The sequence below is a fragment of the Balaenoptera acutorostrata genome, chromosome 13, assembly GCF_949987535.1.
Source record: "Balaenoptera acutorostrata chromosome 13, mBalAcu1.1, whole genome shotgun sequence".
Lineage (NCBI taxonomy): Eukaryota > Metazoa > Chordata > Mammalia > Artiodactyla > Balaenopteridae > Balaenoptera > Balaenoptera acutorostrata.
The window spans coordinates 46517364-46541641 of NC_080076.1; the positions used below are offsets into that span (position 1 = coordinate 46517364).

The window sequence follows — 24278 nt, forward strand, 5'->3', positions numbered from 1 at the left end:
TTGTTTGTCTTTTCAAAATACATACAGACGATAAATTGGCCTAACCAACTGTAATGATCTTTTCTGGGCAAAGTTCTTTTGAAATCAGGTAACTTACAATATATAAAATGTCATCAGTCCCAGGAGACAGATAAAATGACATTGATCCTATGGTGATATATGGCATTTCAATTCGGCCATATAGTGTTACTTACTAGTAAAAATCCTTCGGCATGTCATTATTATTTTCTATTTCAAGGGTGTCATGGCTTCAACTTTAGACCCAGTCTTTTTTATATGTTGAAGCTGCTGGTTGTGTGTAAAAATGTTTCATTTAGTTACTCACAGATCATCAGCATATGGTTTTAATTTCTTTTCTGGCAACAGCAATAAAATGACTACAGGCTTTGATCATCGTGGGAAGAACTTTAATGGAGGCTTTCAGGCTCTTAATATAGGTTAGAAAGGAGCCTGAAGTCAAATATATGAAGCAGTAATGCCAACAGGTGATTACACTGCTTCAGCTTTGATTTCCAGCCTAATATGTGGATGAGGAACAAGTAAATTCCCTACAAAAAGCATGATTGATGATTCGAGGAGGAAGGATTTAGAAAACAAAAGGATGTTGACATCTAGGAAGGTATTAGAAAAAATAAAACTTAGAGTTTCCTACAAAAACGTAACATGGAAAATTAGTGGCCAGAGCTTTAGTGTTCTTATTTTCTCTGCTGATTTATTTGTATTTAATTAGATCACAAGGATTTAGTATTGCTGCTAAGATTTTTACAGCAACTTTTATTTCTATTGATTTTGTTTCAGTTGAAGGGAACTCAATCAGACACTAAATAAAATTACTGATTATTATTTCTGTTTCTGTTCTAGTCAGGTGAAGGGAATCAGGGTCAATCCATGTGAGACAATAGTGTGCAATCCTGATCTTGAGATGTGAGATGCTGGAAGGATTTCACAAATGAAGTTGTACAGTAGTCTAAGAAGTTTTTAAAGAAGGAGTGTAAATCAAGCTTTCTGACTTGTCTCAAGGCTCAGACCACTTGACATCTATAGTTGGCTTCTTGTATTGGACGCTACGTGAAGTACTGGGGTTACGGTAGTTAGGTACTTGGGCTTGCCAGGACAGATGGAGTTCCTGCCCTCAGCATGCTTACCTTTTAGCTTGAAAATTCACAGCATTATCTGCATGATTTGCTCTTTTTCTCATTTTTTGTTCTCCTCCGTATTTCCCCAATGCCAACTGTTTTGTTTCAGTATTCCACCAATGGCTTCACAACCCATACTGCGGGAGGCTCCACTCAGGGAATTTGCAGCACCCTGGGATCCGGAGTGAAAAACGGAGGGCAGGAGACCATTGAAATGGTGAAAGGAGGGCAGAACATTGAGTCCTGCCAGGAGGCCGGGCATCATCACACCCTGGAAATGTGTAAGGGAGGTGGACAGCACACCCTGGACTCCTGCAGAGGAGGACAAGTAGAGGCGGATAACTGCAGATACGCGTACTCCGAGTGGTACACCTACGCTCAGCCCCGCCTTGGTGAAGTGAGTTTCCCTAAGTGACCTACAAATCTATTTTGCTTCCTTTTCAACTTTCTAAATGATTACAGTTTACTGGCCTGATCTCTATTTTCAATTAATGATTAACCTACTAATAAGAAATTTGATTTTCCTTAATTTTGATTTAGTTATGATCAGATGTTAAGTGGATATTGACTTTTCCTCATATTTTGTTTGCTTTTTAATTGCTTCTGAAATCATATGATATTCAAATTCTTTTGCTCATGACTTTGTGTTGCCATTTCTCATCAGACAGGTCATGTCTTAAAGACCAAAAGTGGGGTCCAAGGCAATTCCAGCCTGCACAGCCACTATGCCTATCTGGCAAGCTCTGAGCCCACATGCATTCAGGTTCAGTTTAAGGGATGCATTTCACATTAGCCATAATCTTGAAAGAGAAAGCAATGATTACTTAAAACGGACACTTGTATACTTGCTGCCACATGTGTGACTCTTAGAAACATGCTATGTAGTGAATTGATGGTATGATTGATGATATAGACCAATCATGGGTGTTTTTTATATGTAGGAATCCATTAGAGGACACACTCTGATTAAAAATCAAACAATGAAAGGTAAATCAAAGCAATTATTTTTATGCTAGTAAGTTTCGGTGTTTAAAATAGTAACAAAATATGCTGTGTTCTTCCTCTTGGCAGAAGGTCCAGCAGTGTAATCAGGATAACAGTCATATGCATGCTCAAGACTACGTCCGGACGTATAACTATGAAGGAAAAGGATCGGCGGCTGGTTCTGTGGGTTGTTGCAGTGAACGACAAGAAGAAGATGGGCTTGAATTTTTGGATCATTTGGAACCCAAATTTAGGACACTAGCAGAAACATGCATGAAGAGATGAGTGCATTCTATTTAGTCTACAAAAGCCAGTGGCTTTAATTGTCTCTTTTAAATTATTATTACAAGGCAGGATTTTTTTAAAAATAGAAGATGCTGTTTTGGGGGCTTTTCTCCTTTATTTTGTTGAGATCTCTTTAACCAAATGTGCTTTTACAGAGGGATGCTGTGAATAACTACACAAATTTCCTGATTTTTCCATAGTTTTTAATTACTTGTCTTCCACCTCAGGACACCTGCAGATAGACAAGTTGAGAAAGTCTGCATTATTGTTTACATTTGGGTATAGTGACAGCAGCCAATTTATAGTGCAATAATATGTAATTAACTCAAGTCTATATCATAGACTACTTGGAGTATAACCGAATGGAAAATTGAAGAGGTCTTGCTCTAACATTATCTTCAGTTACCTAAATTAATTGTTTGTGTGGTGCTTGAAGACTGTTGTTCTCCTAAACATTCTAAAGTGTATACACGGCATTCTTGCTATTGTTTTAGTCTTGTAACATGACCTTTCTTCATAAAGCAAAGGGAGATTCCCAACTAAGCGTTGACTGTTACTATAATTCCGTTTTGGTGGACTTTAGTTTCTGTGTTGTGTTCTCTGTGAAACCTGGCACTGAATCTACATTTCCTCTGTTACCCACCTTCTCCGCAAAATTTAAATTAACAAAACGCTGAAGAATGTATTTTTACTCCTGCAAGGTTTTGGTCTTTGGTCCTCGCCACTCCCCACCGCCCCTTCTGTCTGCCTCTCACCCTCTCTCTTCCCTCTTTCCCCCTCTCCCTCTCTTTTTCCCTCTATCTCTCTCTTTCTCTTTCTCTTCTTTTTGTTCTTAAAATTCCAATTTGGGTTGGAGAATCTAAATATTTTTAAAAGCCGCCTCTTTTTTCCTCGCTTATAAAGTGACTTATTCTGTGTTTCTGTTTTATGTAAGCACCTGTATTCTTGGCTTTTCTTAAAATCAATGTAATGTCGATTTTTTTGTTTCAACTGTTTTGGTGATTGCTTCATTACCTCCTCAACAAAGACCCTTTAATTTTGCCATTCAGCTGTAGAAATATGTCATGCTTTTACTTGATGCAACATTTTATGTTAACAAAAGGAATAGTGTAATTAAAATTAGGGTGTGGATGTTTAGTATATAATAGTATATTTACAGTTAGTTCATTATTGCAAGGATACAGTTTATAAATGCAAAATAGTGATGTTTTTTGAAATAAGCTTTGCAATACAGGGATCGTGAAATCTCTCTAGGAATAACTTTTATAGCTTTTTAGATGAGATGGCTAGTTATAGCTATGTGTTTGTAAAGTTTTTTTAAAAATATTTTCAGATTACAGTTTTTTACAAATGTAGAAGTGGTTCGAACTATTTAAATTTTGAAATAATAAGACAAAATTAAACTTAATAGGCAACCAAATTCCAGGCTACATTTCACAGCTGATTTCAGGCAATGAATTTTCTATCCATACTAACCATATGGACATTTTAAAAGTATTTCTGATATTTAGGATTGTTAATAATATGCCTATTTTGAATTCACAGGATTGGCTTATAACAATTATTTTTAAAAATTAACACTGGGTAATTTATTCAATAATCAGTTTATCTTTTCAATAGTTTCATCACTACTCAGTCAAAAATACTGTTTCTCAAAGTTATTTTTAATAAATTATGTATAAAATTCTTGTATATTACTAGTTATGATAAAGTAAATCAAGTAGTTTTTAAGAATCAGTGTCTTTGTTAATCATGTGTCTGATATGAGCTTCTGGGATTGTATTTTTCTTACTTAGAGAAGTGAGTCTCTTTTTTAGAATCCTGTTCTATATTTTTTAGAATTTTAGAGTTTGATTTGGAGAGGTAATTGGTCCGTTGTTATCACCACATTCATCTAATTTTACTATTCTAACGACTGTGCTGCTGTGGGGTGTTGGTTAAGCTGCATAATTTCTCTGTGTCTGGTTTTCTTCATCTAAAATGGGGAATAATAATAGAACTCCTTTCCTAGGGTTCTATTAGAGTGGCTGTAAGACATTTGAATAAAAAATCGTTTTTAAGCATGAAAGTCAGAGTGGTCCACCTAAAAGGCACTCCTAATAAAACCAAATAATTTTAAATAAGTCACATATACAACCCATTTCATATTAACAAAAATCAATTAAGAAAACAGGATAATGAAAAGGTTGGGCTTTTGGGGGGGTTATTTTATTTTTTGTTTTTCATTTTCGAATGTTTGTCAATTGAGCATATGTTTCTCCATAATGATCATCTGATGACTGGGTCTTATATTTCCTGTGGTTCAGAATATACATTGCAAAGATTGCTGAAGTATCTGCAAAGGATTGCTTTGTTTGAAATACTGTGAAACTGCTCTGTTCAAATTGGCTGGAAAGAGGAACATCCACTTCTTAAAAAGGGCACTAATTCTAAAGCTCTTTAAAAATTATATGTGCTTAAGATTCCTCCTGTCAAGCCCATCCTTAGCTGCTCTGCTAGCTTGTTCTGCTAAAGAATGGTTTGCCTCCGAGGCAAGCACTTGCTTGCCTGGGAGTTTAAGACTCTTGGCAGTCACCGTGGTAATCTAAATGCAAAAACTCCAGAGAGACTACCCTAATGCAAACTCCCAGCTCCACCCTTATTAGCTGTGGGATTTGAGAAGTCAAACTTTGAGTCTAGTTTCCTCACTTGTATGACACCTATTGAGGGGGTTGGAGGAGTCTACTTCATAGTTTTTTTTGTCAGTTAAAAGAGTTAATTCATGAAAAGACTTGGTACTGGGTTAGCCCTCAATATATGTGTCAGCTGCTGCTATTATCATAGGAGCAGAGGATGCCATAGCTGGGAATAATCATAGCTCCTGTATCCACTTCTCTACAGCTGACAACTTGCCATCATGTTCCCGTTCATTTTCCCCAGAAGCTCCATCAGTGTTTTACCTGTGATGGCCTTTGGGAACTTCATGGCTAATAATAGTTTCCAGGTCTCTGATTCTTGGTAGTCAGGAAGCTATATCATATCCATAGCCCACAAATCAGTGTGTGATCAGTCTTAAGACTTAAATGAAAAGCAGATAAAATTCCTAATAAGCCATACATTGCCTCAGGAAGCAAAAAGGAGACAAAACTCTTAGAGATTTCCCCTACAAAATGTTGCTTCAACAGAGGAAGCCAACGGGGATCTGCAATGAGTTCAGTGCAATCTGCTTTTGTGGTCTCTGTATAATCATTTTCTGCTTTATTGGATTCCCTGTTTTAAGACTGGGTTTTATCTTCGTTCCTTTTCTTTCTTTTTTTTTTTTTTTTAAGTGCAAAATCTGACTTTGACCATAAGCTTTCCCTTTAGTCTCTAGCAGAATCTGACTTTGACCACAAGCTTTCCCTTTAGTCTCTATCTCCAGCCTTTTCGTGGGCTCAAGATTGAAATCTCGACCCCAGATTTTGCCCTGGTCGACCCCTTAGGCAGTAACGTCCTGAGGACAAAATGCTTTTCCTTCTATGTACCTAGAACCATCATTTTTTTTTACCTCCTTGAATAATGAAGCTGTAAGAGGTTACATGATATCTATGTCGAGCTACAGCTCTTACCCAGTTCTTCTTTAAGACCTCTGTTATCCTATTATTTACTTTTAGGTCAAGACCTCTGTTAGCCTAGTACTTTTTTTTTTTTTTTTGACTCCAAGTTTGTTTGTTTTTTTTTAATTCACGTTCTTTTATTTATTTATTTATTTATTTATTTATTTATTTATGACTGTGTTGAGTCTTCGTTTCTGTGTGAGGGCTTTCTCTAGTTGCGGCAAGTGGGGACCACTCTTCATCGCGGTGCGCGGGCCTCTCACCATCGCGGCCTCTCTTGTTGCGGAGCACAGGCTCCAGACGCGCAGGCTCAGTAGTTGTGGCTTACGGGCCTAGTCGCTCCGCGGCATGTGGGATCTTCCCAGACCAGGGCTCGAACCCGTGTCCCCTGCATTGGCAGGCAGATTCTCAACCACTGCGCCACCAGGGAAGCCCTAGCCTAGTACTTTTAACTCATTATGCGTAAGGACAAACAGTACGTTGCCACATTCAATCAGGCCTTCCTGAGTTTCCTGTATAAATAGTGTCCTCCTTCTTATTACTTAGGCTTGAAGCTGAGAATCCTTAGCTTCTCTTTCTTGTCTGCATAGCACATCCTATTTGTTGCCCCAAACTGCCAAATTTTCTGAGAATTTTAAACACAATTTCATTCATTCATTTTTTGGCATACAGTCATTTAATGCTCTCCCATTACAGCCATGTAAGGCCTTCCTAATACAGACTGTTTGTGCTCATATGAGAAGGAACAAGCGGAATCAGCTACTCTTGCACAGGACAAGGCATGGTGTAGTTGTCCCTTACATCCCTACAGGAAATCTGCGCAGAGCTAAGAGGTTAGAACTGTGGAGTTTCTGCTAGTTGCCTGCTTGCTTTTATTTATGTTAGGATGCAGGAAGGAGGATGGAGCAAAATGCTGTTTCTTTCACAGTAGACAAATAGTAGGGTGACCTTGCTGAAATATTTGCTTGCACTATTTTTTAGAGTGTGGTTCACAGATCATCTACCTCAGAATCACCCACTGTGTTTGTTAAAATAAAGATCCCTCTGGGACCTCTCTGGTGGTCCAGTGGTTAAGACTCCGTGCTTCCACTGCAGGGGGTGCAGGTTTGATCCCTGGTCAGGGAAATAAGATCCCACAGGCAAAGTGGCCAAAAAAAAAAAAAAGATCCCTTGAATCAGAATCACAGGATGAGGGGCTTCCCTGGTGGCGCAGTGGTTGAGAATCTGCCTGCTAATGCAGGGGACACAGGTTCGAGCCCTGGTCTGGGAGGATCCCACATGCCGCGGAGCAACTGGGCCCGTGAGCCACAACTACTGAGCCTGCGCGTCTGGAGCCTGTGCTCCGCAACAAGAGAGGCCACGATAGTGAGAGGCCCGCGCACCGCGATGAAGAGTGGCCCCCGCTTGCCGCAACTAGAGAAAGCCCTCACACAGAAACAAAGACCCAACACAGCCAAAAATAAATAAATTAAAAAAAAAAAAAAAAAAAAGAATCACAGGATGACAGGTAATTGGGAAGAAGTATGGAAGGCCGCACTTTTTAATAAGTTTGCTAGGTCACTTTTACACCCTTTGAAGTTTGAGAACCATGGATAGGGATTAGTATCTAGATTTAGGTGATTATTCAGAAGTTTATGAAACTGAAGTATTTAAAGTTTGCTTCTTCATATCAGATACATTACACAAAATGCTAGAAATGTACCGAAGAGTTGAAACACATTAGTTTGTAAAATTCCACAATTTCAGTTGATTAACCATTTCAGAATGAACTCTGCTCCGTGATTCCTGCCAACCACATGGAGGGGAAGTGGAGGCATGGTCTTAAGGTAGAATTGTGGGCTGAGGACACTCAGTAAACACTAAAAAAAAATGAGCTAATTTTGCCACATAAATGCTGCTAACGAATAACATGCATGCAAATTATGTTGCATCTCTTCCCAAAACAAATCAGGTTGTCAAATCTCCAGAGACAAATGGGGCAAGGAGGGTCAGCACCAGGTGCAACAGGTGACTCTGTCCGTAAAGTGGCAGATACTTGGCAGTGCTGTGCTGTCATGTGGAAGCCGTGTCAGGCAGGGTGACAGGCAGTGCTCACTGGGTAACCATGATGGCTAGGAGCTTCAGAGGGTTTTATGAAACAGGGAAGGGACATGGTGAAAGTCAAGACTTGCAGCTTAAGGAGTGTTCCCATGGGAAGTGGGCCAATTGGAAATTTTCTAAGAACCAAGGACATGAGGTGAACCTACAGGGAATGAGATGTTCTGAAAGCCAAAGTTGAAAGGAGAGGGGCGGGGTCAACCTACAGAATTCTGATACAAAATTACCAGTAAATCAGGTAAAAGGAATTTATCCTGAAAAGGTAGGATAATGTTGCAAAGATTCCACGTACATTCAAGGATGTTTATCTCAGTAGCATGAAATATGTGGATAATTGGAAATAAGCTAAATGTCCCATGATAGGAAAGTAAATGGTTTATAATACATTATTGTGATATAAGTTACCATAAATGAGGATAACGGAGGTAGTGACCATGGGCACTGACTTTGCAGTCTGAAAGACATGAATCCAAATTGCAACTTTGTTATCACTAACTGAGGAACCTTGGTAAGTCATGGGAGCATCAGATTTGTTACATATAAAATGGGGACAAAATAGGAATAAATGACATAATACATGTAAAGATCCTATCTTTTTAAAAAATTTATTTATTTATTTTTGGTTGAGTCGGGTCTTAGTTGCAGCACGCGGGGTCTTCACTGAGGCATGCGGGATCTTTTCATTGTGGTGTGGGCTCTTCGTTGTGGCACGTGGGCTTCTCTCTAGTTGTGGCATGTGGGTTTTCTCTCTCTGCTTGTGGCTTGGGCTCCAGGGTGCGTGGGCTCTCTAGTTGTGGCATGCGGGCTTAGTTGCCCCGCGGCATGTGGGATCCCAGTTTCCCGACCAGGGCTCAAACCCGTGTCCCTTGCGTTGGAAGGCGGATTCTTTACCACTGGACCACGAGGGACGTCCCAAGGATCCTATTTTAGTGCTTGACACATCAATGTATTAATAAAGATAGCTATTGCTACTATTGTTATGATGGTAATGGAATATCATGCAATTATTTTATTTTGAAGGCTATTTAATTAAATAAGAAAAGACAAAATATAGTATTAATGGAAAAGTAGGACAATTCTCTAGATCAGTATAATTCCAAATTCATATAAATGTAAGATTCTATGTAATATACTAAAATATTGAGTGGTAATCTGCAGATGAAATATTTATTATGTTTTTGTGTTTCCATTTTACAATGAGCATTTATTATAAAATCGGGGGAAAATAATAAATAACAAGAAAAGTTCATAGGTTTTAGATTTTTGGAGATTTATAGACCTGTGAGAAAAAAACCTGTAAATCTTAGCCTTACAACATCAAGGCTACAATGAACATATTACATTCACAGTAAATGACTGAATTGAAGCAAAAACAGTATTTTATCATCTCATAATAATTGAGTGCACTCATGTGTTTTTGGTCTAAAAATTTTGCATTAGCACACAAATTTTATCATCAGTAAATTTTCATGTGCTGGCTAGACTAAGAAAAAGTAATCAATTTACTAGACGTACCAAATGAAATATTTCAAACAGTATTTGCATGAGGGCAAGGGTGAACCAAGTAAATTGTTCATTTTGTAGCAAGCCAAGTTTTCCCTCTTCCTCCTGCCATAGACACAAAGTTAATCTTTGCACAAAGAAGACTATGATGAGGACTTGCCTGGTGGCACAGTGGTTAAGAATCCGCCTGCCAATGCAGGGGACACCGGTTCAAGCCCTGGTCCGGGAAGATCCCACATGCTGTGGAGCATCTAAGCCAGTGTGCCACAACTACTGAGCCTGCACTCTAGAGTCCACAAGCCACAGCTACTGAAGCCCACGTGCCTAGAACCCGAGCTCCACAATAAGAGAAGCCACCACAAGGAGAAGCCCGTGTCCCGCAACAAGGAGTAGCCCCCGCTCGCCACAACTAGAGAAAGTCAACGCGCAGCGGCGAAGACCCAACACAGCCAAAAATAAATAAATTTTAAAAAGACTACTGAGTCTTTCTTCATTACATTTTAAACATTGTGGTCTGGTCTGGAGTCTGTACTTTTTTTTAATATATAAATTTATTTATTTTATTTATTTATTTCTGGCTGTGTTGGGTCTTCGTTGCTGGGAGCGGGCTTTTCTCTGGTTGCAGCCAACGGGGGCTACTCTTTGTTGCAGTGCGTGGGCTTCTCATTGCGGTGGCTTCTCTCCTTGTGGAGCACGGGCTCTAAGCACCCAGGCTTCAGTTGTAGTGCGTGGGCTCAGTAGTTGTGGCTCGCGGGTTCTAGAGTGCAGGCTCAGTGGCTGTGGTGCACTGGTTTACTTGCTCCATGGCATGTGGGATCTTCCCCGACCAGGGATTGAACCCGTGTTCCTTGCATTGGCAGGCAGATTCTTTTTTTAAAATTTTTATTTATTTATTTATTTATTTATTTATGGCTGTGTTGGGTCTTCGTTTCTGTGCGAGGGCTTTCTCCAGTTGCGGCGAGCGGGGGGCCACTCTTCATCGCGGTGCGCGGGCCTCTCACTGTCGCGGCCTCTCTCGTTGCGGAGCACAGGCTCCAGACGCGCAGGCTCAGTAGTTGTGGCTCACGGGCCCAGTTGCTCTGCGGCATGTGGGATCTTCCCAGACCAGGGCCCGAACCCGTGTGCCCTGCATTGGCAGGCAGATTCTCAACCACTGCGCCACCAGGGAAACCCCGGCAGGCAGATTCTTAACCACTAAGCCACCAGGGAAGTCCCTGGAGTCTGTACTTTCTTTTTTTTTTAATTGAAAAATAGGAGTCATTTTCTAATTATTTTAATGTCTCCTTTATGCAAAATTTTCATATAAATATCAGTAATTTAAATTCCTCCTTTTTTGCATAATGCATATAGAAATCTTAGAGAATAAGTATCATTTAAAAACTTCTAATTAATAAAATTATTTCTAAAACTCTTTATATGGTTCATTGATTGTTCACAGGAAAAGAATTTGGATAGTTTCCTAGAACAGGATTTAACTTGCAGACACAGTTTTGTTTTTTATGGTTATAATTGGATGCTGTTTCTTCCAACAATAATAATAATTTAAAACCTGCCAATACATCTTAGGTTTAAGCAGGAAAGAAAAAAACAACATTATGGGTTTCAACCATTTTTGGTTTTAACAGATTATCTCCGTAAAGATTTTTTAAGAAAGCGTATATGGGTCCAAAATTCTGAATTTTTATCTCAACATTCTTAAAACTCATCTGCATCTTTAGGTAAATCACATAACTCCTTCTTTGGGTGTATGTTTCTTCAATAAAATGAGGAGTTAGACCAGGTTAAATATCTAGTCACTTTGTTATAATTTTCTATGATTCCCTGTTAATTTAATATAAGTGAAGTGGTAATTCAGTCTTAGTATATCATTGATTTCCAAATGTCCTCCAAGTCAAAGAGATTGTATTGCAATGTCTGTGGTGTGTGGGGATGTATGTCAAGGACAGGGCAAGGGTAGTTGGATTAGTCTGATGTTAGCTCCATGCCAACATGAAGCTGGTAAGCAGCCCCGATAAAATGTCTTTAACAGATAAATGCACAAGTCTATCCCAGAACTCTTCTGATGCTTTGATTTACATAGTTTGTCTGGATATGTGCCTGAAACTCAATTACTTAGGGAAGTTCCCTTTTTCTTTTTTTTGGCTGAGTTTCTTTAGGAAAGCTTCCAATAACATCTTTGGCAATTTTCAGTCTCTTGCAAAACCCTGCCACTTTTTCATTGTTTCATTGATCTCATCATTTCCTTCCTTTCTCAACTTCAATTTATTCATTGCTTTAACCTATTCCACTATAACTTTAACTTCTTTTCCCTTCTCTTCTTTGTAATTACTCAGCAAAACCCTATCACTGGATAAACCCCATTTGTCAGCTATTTCATGAATTTTACTTGAACCCTGGAACATGGCTCAAGAAAAAACATTTAACCATGTTGTCAGTGCTGACCCACAATTCTGCTCTGTTACCTAAGTTCAGGGTTTTTCAAACAGTGAGATACAGCCAACTGGTTGAAACACAGCCAATTAACTCGAGGGATGGCCACCTGCATTATTAATAAGTTAGAAGGCAATGAACAGAAATGGTCAGTGTGTGTTACACATGGGAATAGTAAGTGTTATTCATGAAATTTAAGTTCCAGATTACATGTATGAGCTATGTACCAGTTCACAACATAAAAAATATTTCTTACTATAAATTAGAGTCAACAATTCAAAAGACTGGTCTAGTCAATTTCCTATTTTACACCTACTCTGCTTAAGTCTCTAGTCTACCTTCCTTGCTTAACATAACTTTGCATCTGATTTTAATGACAAAATAGAAACAGAACTCTCTCATCTTTCCACCACCAACTCTACCAGACTACCAACAACTATACCATGTACTTTGACCTCCATCCTTTATAATGGAAGACTTGCTCTGCTCCTATTTAAGGCAACCTCTCCATTAATACACTGGTTCCCATGACCTTTTGCTTCCTCAAGATCTTTGTTCATGAAATTAACCTCTCCTACATCGTCCATAATCTGCTGTTGCCTGGATCATCTCCAAGAATAAACAGAAATGCTTAATAGAAATAATTGTTAACATGGATATAGTAGTTTTCTTGTGCCATATTGTAAAAACCTTACATATGTTAATTCTTTTCATGCTCATTCAAGTTAGGAACCATTATTATTCCCACTTTACAGATGAGGAAACTGAGACACAGAAATGTTAAATGACTAGCTCAGGGTAGTGGTACTAGGATATGATAGAATCAGTATTTGACTAGGCAATCTGACTTGAGAATCTACGCTCTTAGCCACCCTGCAATTTGCTTCTGTCATGTGAATAAAACTTGTTTACATCAAGTTGTCCTTCAGCGATTGCCTCATTTTCTCCATCCCCTTTCATAGAAAAACCTACATAACAAAGACCCAAATGATGCTGTTGCAGAAGCCTTTGAGTCCCATAGGACAAGCCTTCAACACCCAATTTCAGCATAGCTGAGTCTGACAGCTCCACACACCTGCCAGTGTACACCTGGAGCACCTGCTTCATCGTCTCTCAGTCTGCGTGTAGGTGGAGCCCAGAAAGTCAGAGGAGAGATTGCTCCTCAGGGCCCACGCTCACCGTAAAGGGAAGAGAAGTCAGTGGACATGTGCTCCAGATTCCTGTTTGTTAAGGTGACCCTCCAATGGTTCCTTGCCTTTTGGTGTCCATGATTTTGAGTAATCTCCTCCTCTGGAATGAGGGCTGGGCCTCATTGACTAGAAGGCAGGGAAGGGCTTCTATTGACTAGAAGTAAGTCTATTGACTAGACTTGCTTCTAGTCAATAGAACATGGCAAAGGTGATAGGATGAGACTTCACCCACATAGCGTATGATTATGCTATATAACATCCCATTTTAGCGGACCGGGGAAAGAGCTTCTTCTTGCTGACTTGCAATAAGCAGCCATATTAAGCAAGCCCATGTGACAAAGAACTGGTGTGACCTCTAGAAACTGCTGGTGGCCTGTAGGACTTAATGCTGCCCACCATCCATCCAACAGCCACAAAAAGCATGCCATTTGTTACACAGCCATAAGGAAACCTGCCAAGAATCAGCATGAGCTTGAAAGTGGATCCTTCCCCACCTGAGCCTCTAGATGAAAATGCAGCCCAGCCGACACCTCACTTGCAGCCTGGTTAGAATAAAGCAGAGCACCCAGCTAAGCCATGTCCAAATATTTGACACACAAAAACTATGGATAATACATGTGTGTTGTTTTAAGCCTCTAAGTTTGTGGTGCTTAGAATTGCCTGGTAATGTACTGACTTTCCAGAATACAACTCTGAAGTGCAGTAGACCTCATTTCTCAGAGCGTGACAAGTGGGACTGAGCCCACAACATTACTCAAGTCAATAACACAGCTTTTAGTGACTTTTATATTTTCCCAGTCTCTGATTCTGCCTCCAGGATTATCTCCCAGTAGACTGGCTTCTCTCACATCTGTGTTTCAGGCTTTGCTTTCAGGAGAACCACAGTGTGACAGGTGCAAGGAAGCGATGATCTGAGAGTCGCTTTTGCTTCTATTTCTTCATCACCTAACCTAGTCCATCTGTAGCTCTGCAATTGTGCCTTCGTCACCACTACTCCAAGGAAACTCACTTTCCTGTCATCACCAATGGCTTAGTCATGTCCAATCCAATGACTTGTTTTTAGCCTTAATCTTACTTGACTTTTCAAAAGCTTATGCCACAGTTAATTACGTCCTTCTTGGTGACAAACTGTCTTCCCTTGGCTTATGGAACACCATGTTCACAGATCATTCCATTCCTCCTTAGTCTCTGGCCACTCCTCCTTAGTCTAGGAGGAGCTGCTTCCTTTTTCCTTCCTGATTCTTGGAGTAACTAAGGGATCTATCTTCACTCATTCCCTAGATTTTCTCTTTCACTCTCAAAGTTTTAAATAATACATCTTAGCTTGGGTATGTAATAGACATCTCAAACTTTACATGTCCAAATAAAACCCTTCATGTCTTAATCCAAACCAGTTCCTCTCCCAATTTCCTTCCTTCCTTCAGTCATTGTGTTCACACTGCTGCTTAGTACAAAGCCCTTGGTAGTCACCCTTGAATCTTCTCTTTCTCTCACATCCCACCTCCAATCTATCAGCCAGTCCTATGAGGTCTAACTTCAAGTTATACCACAAATCCAAACTTCATCACTAGTTCCGTCACTGCCTTTCATAGGTCAAACTATCATCACCTTCGGCCTGAACTGCTACATCTGCCAGTGTTGCCCTCTATAATCTCTTTTCTTGCAGCAGCCATAAGTGATTAATAAAATATATAAATCAGATCATGCCTTCCTCCCCCACCACCACCCAAAAGCCTTTCTATGCCTTTTTATGAGCAGGTGAGATTAAAATAAAACCTAAACTCTTTAACGGGGCCCATGAGTTTTTTTAAATCTCTGTTGCTTCTTTTTATCACTTTATATGCTAGTAGCCTTCACTCCACTCCAGCATTTGTTGGCTTCTCTCTGTTCTCTGAACAGACAAGCTTGTTGTTGATTTCCAGGGCTTTTATACTTGCTATTCTCTCAGGCTGGGATGCTTGTCCTCCAGATCATTGGTCTCCTCTATCATTCAGATCTCCAAGTTCACATCTCAGTAAATCTTTCCAGATGACCCCTATAAAATACCCACTTCTCAGGATATTTAAACTAGCTTGGGTGTCAGGACTGTTTGGCCTTCCTAAAAGAGGTGTGGCAGAAAACTTGTGGTTTCAGGAAGCATGCCTTCACCACTGTCAATTATATGTGTCTTGAGAACATTTTTATTGTCCCAGTTGAGAGTGTGGAATGGAAAGATGAAAAAGTAGGTAAAGCATGAGCTAAAGGAAGAGACTTTTAAAAAACAAAATGAAAAACAAGACCCATAACATCTAGGTAGAGATGAACAGACGTATCTCAAAGGGAAGCGTGGTTTTGTTTCAAGACTGGCATTAGTCCCTGAGTAATAAGATATTGTGTTTCAGTACTTAGTATGAAGGCAATGGAAACACCAATCTCTGTCCCATGTTTACTGTGTCATGATGCTAAAAGTCTTACATGATAACTTTGGTTATCTAGGTGGAAAGAATACCAAAACAATACCTGATTTTTTTTTTCCTTTTTGCCAATAGCTGTGGACATCAAAGTAAATCGTGAGAATTGTGTCAATTGTAAGCAGAGGGAAGTCTTAATAATGTAGACAGTTTATCTGGAAACCACTTAAAAGACCCAGCCCCAAGAGTTAGAATAAATATTCTTGCACTTGAGATAGGAAAGTGGAACCATTAGAATCTTTCTAGCCATGAATATTTCACCAAGGATAGGAAACATCTAGACCTAAATGGGTGTGTGAAAGAAATACTTCCTTGATATAGATTTCTCCTGTAATTTACTGAAATCTAGGGAAAGACTTTGAAAGTAAGAATAAACGAATACAGGTAACAACAGTCCAGGTAATAAACGAACCGGAAACCACCGTACATTTCATCATGCGCACCATGAAAGGACTTGATGAAGTACACAAAAGCAGACCTAAGCCTTTCTTGTAAAGTATTGATTAAATAGATTATATAAATGCTACAAAGAGAGCTAAAAAATGGGAAAAGGAGATTTACATCTAAATCAAAATGAAACATTTAAAAAAAAGTTTAAGAATCCGCATCTTAGAAAAACCCAAAGGCCTGAATTCTTCCAACGTCAGTTTCATCATTTCCTGGGTTTTGTATCTGTCATCATATTTCAGAGTGAGTAAAGAACTTCCACATTCCTAGTGGTGCTTGTGCTACTGGTTTAAAAACCACATTTTGAGAACTGCTCATCTAGAGCAAGAATCTCATTTCTGATCTGTACAGTAGAATACTCTGGGAAGCTTTTACATAAAACACTTAAGAGAGCCCCTCCTTTGGAGAATCTGATGTAATTGATCTGAGGGGGGGCCTGAACATTGGTGTTTATTAAAAGCTCCCCAGAAGATATCAATATGCAGTGAGAGTTAAGAACTACTGTTCCTGGTGGTGATATTCCTAAATTTGTAGTTAGTCCTGGACCCACTGCAGCCTTCCCAAACTTTTGAGTCAATTACAGAACTGGGACATTCTCCTCCATAACTATAAATTTTATCTTGGCATCCAAAAAGCAATTTTAAAAATGTTTTGTGGTCCTAAAGCTTAGACAATAACGCATTCTAGAAGATACCCTTGCCTCCATCTTCCTACTTGTAAATCCAACCTATGAAACACAAGATTTTAACAGCTCCTGTGACTCTGGAACCACTTTTGTAATGAACATTAGCCAATATAAAGATGAAAAGGAAGAGGAGGAGGAGGAAGGAGGAGGACTTGAATTATGTTTTCAACAAATAAAATTCTATTTAAAGTGTACAAAATTTGAATTTATTTTAATAAATATTTAAATAATTTGTATATTTATTACACATAAATAATTTAATTTTAAAAATATGTAGTAAATATTGTCACAAAACAGTAATGAGGAGACAAACAGACAATGCAATTGTACTTAACATGGCCAATAAGCACATGAAAAATTGCTCAACATCATTAGTCATCAGGGAAAAGCAAATTCAAAACATAAGATATCACTTCATCAGTGAAATGCAAATGAAAACCACAATGAGACACCCATAGTGGTAAAATTATAAGACTGACAAAAATGTGTTGGCAAGGATGTAGAACAACTGGAACTCATATATATTGATATATGCTGGTGGGGAATTGGCCAGGCAGTTTGAATGAAAGTGAAGTATAGCCTTATCCTATGCCCTATGTCCTAGTTATTCTACTACTAGGGATATATGGGGGAGAAATGAAACTCTATGCACACAAAAAGACTTGCACATGTTCATAGCAGCTTTATTCATAACAGCTAAAATGTGGAAACAACACAAAAGAGAAGAATTAAACACACTGTGGTATACAGACAATGCAATAGTACTCAGTAATAAAAGGGACAAGGTACTGATGCACTCAACAACAATGCTGAATGAAAGACATCAGACACAAAAGCATACATTCTGTGTGGCTGTCAGCCTCTAAGATGGTGTCCAATGATCTCTGCCTCTTGGTGTTCATGCCCTTGTGTAATTGCCATCCCTTGACTTTGGAGTGCTTCTAGTCACTTACTTCTAGCCAACAGAATTAAGCAGAGGTGACAGAATCTCACTTCTGATGTTGGGTTACAAAAAGACTGTGGCTTCCATTCTGGACACCTTATCTTTCTGGTTTGTTCTGAGGGAAGCCAGGTACCCATGGTGTGGGCTGCCCTAGAGAGGCCCACATGGCAAGGAACTGATGTCTCAGACAACATTTATCAAGGAAAGCCTGCCGAAAGTCATGTACAGGAACTTAAAAACAGATCCAGTGGAGCCTTGATATGACTGTAGCCTCAGCTACACACCTTGACTGCAACCTGAGCCAGAGACAGCCAGCTAAGCCTGGATTCCACAGAAACTGTGAGATAACAAGTCCTAGTTGTTTTAACCCACTAAGTTGTGGAATAATGCAAAAGTGATGTCCAATAGATAAAAAGTGATGCTGTAATAGATAACTAAGTTAGTGTGCAATTCCATTTATGTGAAATTCTAAGGAAGTCAAAACTACTCCTTAGTGACAGAAAGCAGAACAGTGGCTGCCTCAGGGTGGGGGTATTGACTAGGGTGAAGGAAATGTTCTCTATCTTGATTTGAATGAGGGTAACACTATATATATAGATAGACAGATAAATAACTGGGTCGGCCAAAAAGTTCTTTCGGGTTTTTGGTACGATGTTACTGAAAAGACCGAACGAACTTTTTGGCCAACCATATATATATATTTATGTATACATTTGTCAACACTTATTGAAGTGTATGCTTAAGGTCTATGAATTTTACTCTATGTAATCCACATGTAAAAGGAAAAATCTTTTCTAAAATTTTACATTTTTACAAGATAAAGAGGCCAGAGATTTAAAAACTACCTACCCCAGGGCAATTATGTCAAACAAGTTAACAGGCAATTTAAAACTTCAGTTAGAATCTCTAAACAGATGGGGTTAGAGTACCCAGGTCAGGCTGACTTGCATCCCTGTTACATTAGGAGGGGAAGGGGAGGAAAAAGCTAGAGGGCCTTGGACAAACTTGGGAAAAAAAAAAAACAACCTGGCATATTCCTGGCCAAATGCCATGATAGAGTATGTCCTTCTCCTTTGAACAGATGAGTCTGGAAAACTATTGCTGAGAGAGCCCAGTAGAGCAAGGCTGAGCCCACCTATTCTCAGGGAATACTTTGTATACTATGATAAATGAATGTGGCAGAAAATAAGATGCCTTTATCTTACATTATGTCATGAGAACATGTGTGTCCTTATCACTTTTCAGTATCTCTCTGGAGAGAGAAAACCTTATTCTCTCTGTGCCAAATGAGAAAGGAAAAGTTGATATTGGGTGACACTGGTGTCAATTATCTTGGTAATATTACAGAAAGGCAGGTCACCATAAGGGGAAAGATGTCATAGTTACATCCACGGTGCTTGTCCATTCCAATTTCATTTGACCACCCATCCTAGAATAAGACGAATGGGGAGAGGCAGTGGGTTCCAGTCTTTGCTTGGACCTTTGGAACAGTACATCAGTTGATGCCCATTCTAACTGGTATGAGGTTATACCTCATTGTAGTTTTGATTTGCATTTCTCTAATAATTAGTGATGTTGAGCAGCTTTTCATGTGCTTCTTGGCCATCTGTATGTCTTCTTTGGAGAAATGTCTATTTAGGTCTTCTACCCATTTTTGGATTGGGTTGTTTGTTTTTTTAATATTGAGCTGCATGAGCTCTTTATATATTTTGGAGATTAATCCTTTGTCCGTTGATTCGTTTGCAAATATTTTCTCCCATTCTGAGGGTTGTCTTTTGGTCTTGTTTATGGTTTCCTTTGCAGTGCAAAAGCTTTGAAGTTTCATTAGGTCCCATTTGTTTACTTTTGTTTTGATTTCCATTACTCTAGGAGGTGGATCAAAAAAGATCTTGCTGTGATTTATGTCAAAGAGTGTTCTTCCTATGTTTTCCTCTAAGAGTTTTATAGTGTCCGGTCTTACATTTAGGTCTCTAATCCATTTTGAGTTTATTTTGTGTATGGTGTTAGGGAGTGTTCTAATTTCATTCTTTTACATGTAGCTGTCCAGTTTTCCCAGCAGCACTTATTGAAGAGACTGTCTTTTCTCCATTGTATATCCTTGCCTCCTTTGTCATAGATTAATTGACCATAGGTGCATGGGTTTATCTCTGGGCTTTCTATCTTGTTCCATTGATCTATGTTTCTGTTTTCGTGCCAGTACCTTATTCTTGATTACTGTAGCTTTGTAGTATAGTCTGAAGTCAGGGAGTCTGATTCCTCCAGCTCCGTTTTTTTCCCTCAAGACTGCTTTGGCTATTCGGGGTCTTTTGTGTCTCCATACAAATTTTAAGATGATTTGTTCTAGTTCCATAAAAAATGCCATTGATAATTTGATAGGGATTGCATTGAATCTGTAGATTGCTTTGGGTAGTATAGTCATTTTCACAATATTGATTCTACCAATCCAAGAACATGGTATATCACTCCATCTGTTGGTATCATCTTTAATTTCTTTCATCAGTGTCTTATAGTTTTCTACATACAGGTCTTTTGTCTCCCTAGGTTAGTTTATTCCTAGGTATTTTATTCTTTTTGTTGCAATGGTAAATGGGAGTGTTTCCATAATTTCTCTTTCAGATTTTTCATCATTACTGTATAGGAATGCAAGAGATTTCTGTGCATTAATTTTGTATCCTGCAACTTTGCCAAATTCATTGATTAGCTCTAGTAGATTTCTGGTAGCATCTTTAGGATTCTCTATGTATACTATCATGTCCTCTGTAAACAATGACAGTTTTACTTCTTTTCCAGTTTGTATTCCTTTTATTTCTTTTTCTTCTCTGATTGCCGTGGCTAGGACTTCCAGAACTATGTTGAATAATAGTGGTGAGAGTGGACATCCTTGTCTCGTTCCTGATCTTAGAGGAAATGCTTTCAGTTTTTCACCATTGAGAATGATGTTTGCTGTGGGTTTTTCGTATATGGCCTTTATTATGTTGAGGTAGGTTCCCTCTATGCCCACTTTCTGGAGAGTTTTTATCATAAATGGGTGTTGAATTTTGTCAAAAGCTTTTTCTGCATCTATTGAGATGATCATATGGTTTTTATTCTTCAGTTTGTTAATATGGTGTATCACATTGATTGATTTGCATATATTGAAGAATTCTTGCATCCCTGGGATAAATCCCACTTGATCATGGTGTATGATCCTTTTAATGTGTTGTTGGATTCTGTTTGCTAGTATTTGGTTGAGGATTTTTGCATTTATATTCATCAGTGATATTGGTCTGTAATTTTCTTTTTTTGTAGTATCTTTGTCTGGTTTTGGTATCAGGGTGATGGTGGCCTCATAGAATGAGCTTGGGAGTGTTCCTTCCTCTGCAATTTTTTGGAAGAGTTTGAGAAGGATGGGTGTTAACTTTTCTCTAAATGGTTGATAGAATTCACCTGTGAAGCCATCTGGTCCTGGACTTTTGTTTGTTGGAAGATTTTTAATCACAGTTTCAATTTCATTACTTGTGATTGGTCTGTTCATATTTTCGGTTTCTTCCTGGTTCAGTCTTGGAAGGTTATACCTTTCTAAGAATTTGTCCATTTCTTCCAGGTTGTCCATTTTATTGGCATAGAGTTGTTTGTAGTAGTCTCTTAGGATGCTTTGTATTTCTGCAGTGTCTGTTGTAACTTCTCCTTTTTCATTTCTAATTTCATTGATTTGAGTCCTCTCCCTCTTTTTCTTGATGAGTCTGGCTAATGGGTTATCAATGTTATCTTCTCAAAGAACCACCTTTTAGTTTTATAGATCTTTGCTATTGTTTTCCTTGTTTCTATTTCATTTATTTCTGCCCTGATCTTTATGATTTCTTTCCTTTTGCTAACTTTGGGTTTTGTTTGTTTTTCTTTCTCTAGTTCCTTTAGGTGTAAGGTTAGATTGTTTATTTGAGATTTTTCTTGTGTCTTGAGGAGGCTTGTATAGCTATTAACTTCCCTCTTAGAACTGCTTTGCTACATCCCATAGGTTTTGGATTGTCGTGTTTTTATTGTCATTTGTCTCTAGGTATTTTTTTATTTCCTCTTTGATTTCTTCACTGATTGATCTCTTGTTTATTTAGTAACGTATTGTTTAGCCTCCATGTGTTTGTGTTTTTAACGTTTTTTTCCCTGTAATTGATTTCTAATCTCATAGCATTGTGGTCAGAAAAGATACTTGATATGATTTCAATTTTCTTAAATTTACTGAGGCTTGATTTGTGACCCAAGATGTGATCTATCTTGGAGAATATTCCGTGCGCACTTGAGAAGAAAGTGTAACCTGCTGTTTTTGGATGGAATGTCCTATAAATATCAATTAAATCTATCTGGTCTATTGTGTCATTTAAAGCTTCTGTTTCCTTATTTATTTTCATTTTGGATGATCTGTCCATTGGTGTAAGTGAGGTGTTAAAATCCCCCACTATTATTGTGTTACTGTCGATTTCCTCTTTTATAGCTGTTAGTAGTTGCCTTATGTATTGAGGTGCTCCTATGTTGGGTGCATATATATTTATAATTGTTATGTCTTCTTTTTGGATTGATCCCTTGATCATTATGTAGTGTCCTTCCTTGTCTCTTGTAATATTCTTTATTGTAAAATCTATTTTATCTGATATGAGTATTGTTACTCTAGCTTTCTTTTGATTTCCGTTTGCATGGAATATCTTTTTTCCATCCCCTCACTTTCAGTCTGTATGTGTCCCTGAAGTGGGTCTCTTGTAGACAGCATATATATGGGTCTTGTTTTTGTATCCACTCAGCAAGCCTGTGTCTGTTGGTTGGAGCATTTAATCCATTCACGTTTAAGGTAATTATCGATATATATGTTCCTATGACTATTTTCTTAATTGTTTTGGGTTTGTTCCTTTAGGTCCTTTTCTTCTCTTGTGTTTCCCACTAAGAGAAATTCCTTTAGCATTTGTTGTAGAGCTGGTTTGGTGGTGCTGAATTCTCTTAGCTTTTGCTTGTCTGTAAAGCTTTTGATTTCTCCATCAAATCTAAATGAGATCCTTGCTTGGTAGAGTAATCTTGGTTGTAGCTTCTTCCCTTTCATCACGTTAAGTATATCTTGCCACTCCCTTCTGGCTTGTAGAGTTTCTGCTGAGAAATCAGCTGTTAACCTTATGGGAGTTCCCTTGTATGTTATTTGTCATTTGTCCCTTGCTGCTTTCAATATTTTTTCTTTGTCTTTAATTTTTCCCAATTTGATTACTATGTGTCTCAGCATGTTTCTCCTTGGGTTTATCCTGTATGGGACTCACTGTGCTTCCTCGACTTGGGTGGCCATTTCCTTTCCCATGTTAGGGAAGTTTTCAACTATAATCTCGTCAAATATTTTCTTTTGTCTTTCTCTCTCTCTTCTCCTTCTGGGACCCCTATAATGCGAATGTTGTTTGGTTTAATGTTGCCCCAGAGGTCTCTTAGGCTGTCTTCATTTCTTTTCATTCTTTTTTCTTTATTCTCTTCCACAACAGTGAATTCCACCATTCTGTCTTCCAGGTCACTTATTCATTCTTCTGCCTCAGTTATTCTGCTATTGATTCCTTCTAGTGTAGTTTTCATTTCAGTTATTGTATTGTTCATCTCTGTTTGTTTGTTCTTTAATTCTTCTAGGTCTTTGTTAAACATTTCTTGCATCTTCTCGACCTTTGCCTCCATTCTTTTTCCGAGGTCCTGGATCATCTTCACTATCATTATTCTGAATTCTTTTTCTGGAAGGTTGCCTATCTCCATTTCATTTCATTGTTTTTCTGGGGTTTCATCTTGTTCCTTCATCTGGTACATAGCCCTCTGCCTTTTCATCTTGTCTATCTTTCTGTGAATGTGGTTTTTGTTCCACAGGCTGCAGGATTGTAGTTCTTCTTGCTTCTGCTGTCTGCCTTCTGGTGAATGCGGCCATCTAAGAGGCTTGTGCAAGTTTCCTGATGGGAGTGACTGGTGGTGGGTAGAGCTGACTGTTGCTCTGGTGGGCAGAGCTCAGTAAAACTTTAATCCACTTGACTGCTGATGGTTGGGGCTGGGTTCCCTCCCTGTTGGTTGTTTGGCCTGAGGCAACCCAACACTGGAGCCTACCTGGGCTCTTTGGTGGGGCTAATGGCAGACTCTGGGAGGGCTCACGCCAAGGAGTACTTCCCGGAACTTCTGCTGCCAGTGTCCTTGTCCCCACGGTGAGCCACAGCCACCCGCCTCTGCAGGAGACCCTCCAACACTAGCAGGTAGGTCTGGTTCAGTCTCCCCTGGGGTCACTGCTACTTCCCCTGGGTCCCGATGCACACACTACTTTGTGTGTGCCCTCCAAGAGTGCAGTCTCTGTTTCCCCCAGTCCTGTTGAAGGCCTGCAATCAAATCCCACTAGGCTTCAAAGTCTGATTCTCTAGGAATTCCTCCTCCCGTTGCCGGACCCCCAGGTTGGGAAGCCTGACATGGGGCTCAGAACCCTCACTCCAGTGGGTGGACTTCTGTGGTATAAATGTTCTCCAGTCTGTGAGTCACCCACCCAGCAGTTATGGGATTTGATTTCACTGTGATTGTGCCCCTCCTACCA

General features: G+C 39.1%; 1 protein-coding gene across 4 annotated transcripts in view; it reads left to right on the forward strand.

Moving 5' to 3' along the window:
• The window catches only part of DSC2 (desmocollin 2), a 33787-nt gene extending 29314 nt beyond the window's left edge, over positions 1–4473 (forward strand). For 2 of the 4 annotated variants that reach the window (XM_057526689.1, XM_007167034.3), the window contains 3 exons: positions 1246–1533; positions 2078–2123; positions 2208–2357. In XM_057526689.1, coding sequence (XP_057382672.1) covers positions 1246–1533; positions 2078–2123; positions 2208–2224 — 351 coding nt within the window. In that variant the 3' untranslated portion in view covers positions 2225–2357. Of the gene's footprint in view, positions 1–1245; positions 1534–2077; positions 2124–2207 lie in introns of all 4 variants that reach the window. The other 2 variants (XM_057526688.1, XM_007167033.2) reach the window with 1 other exon arrangement.
• Positions 4474–24278: the final 19805 nt, after the last annotated feature.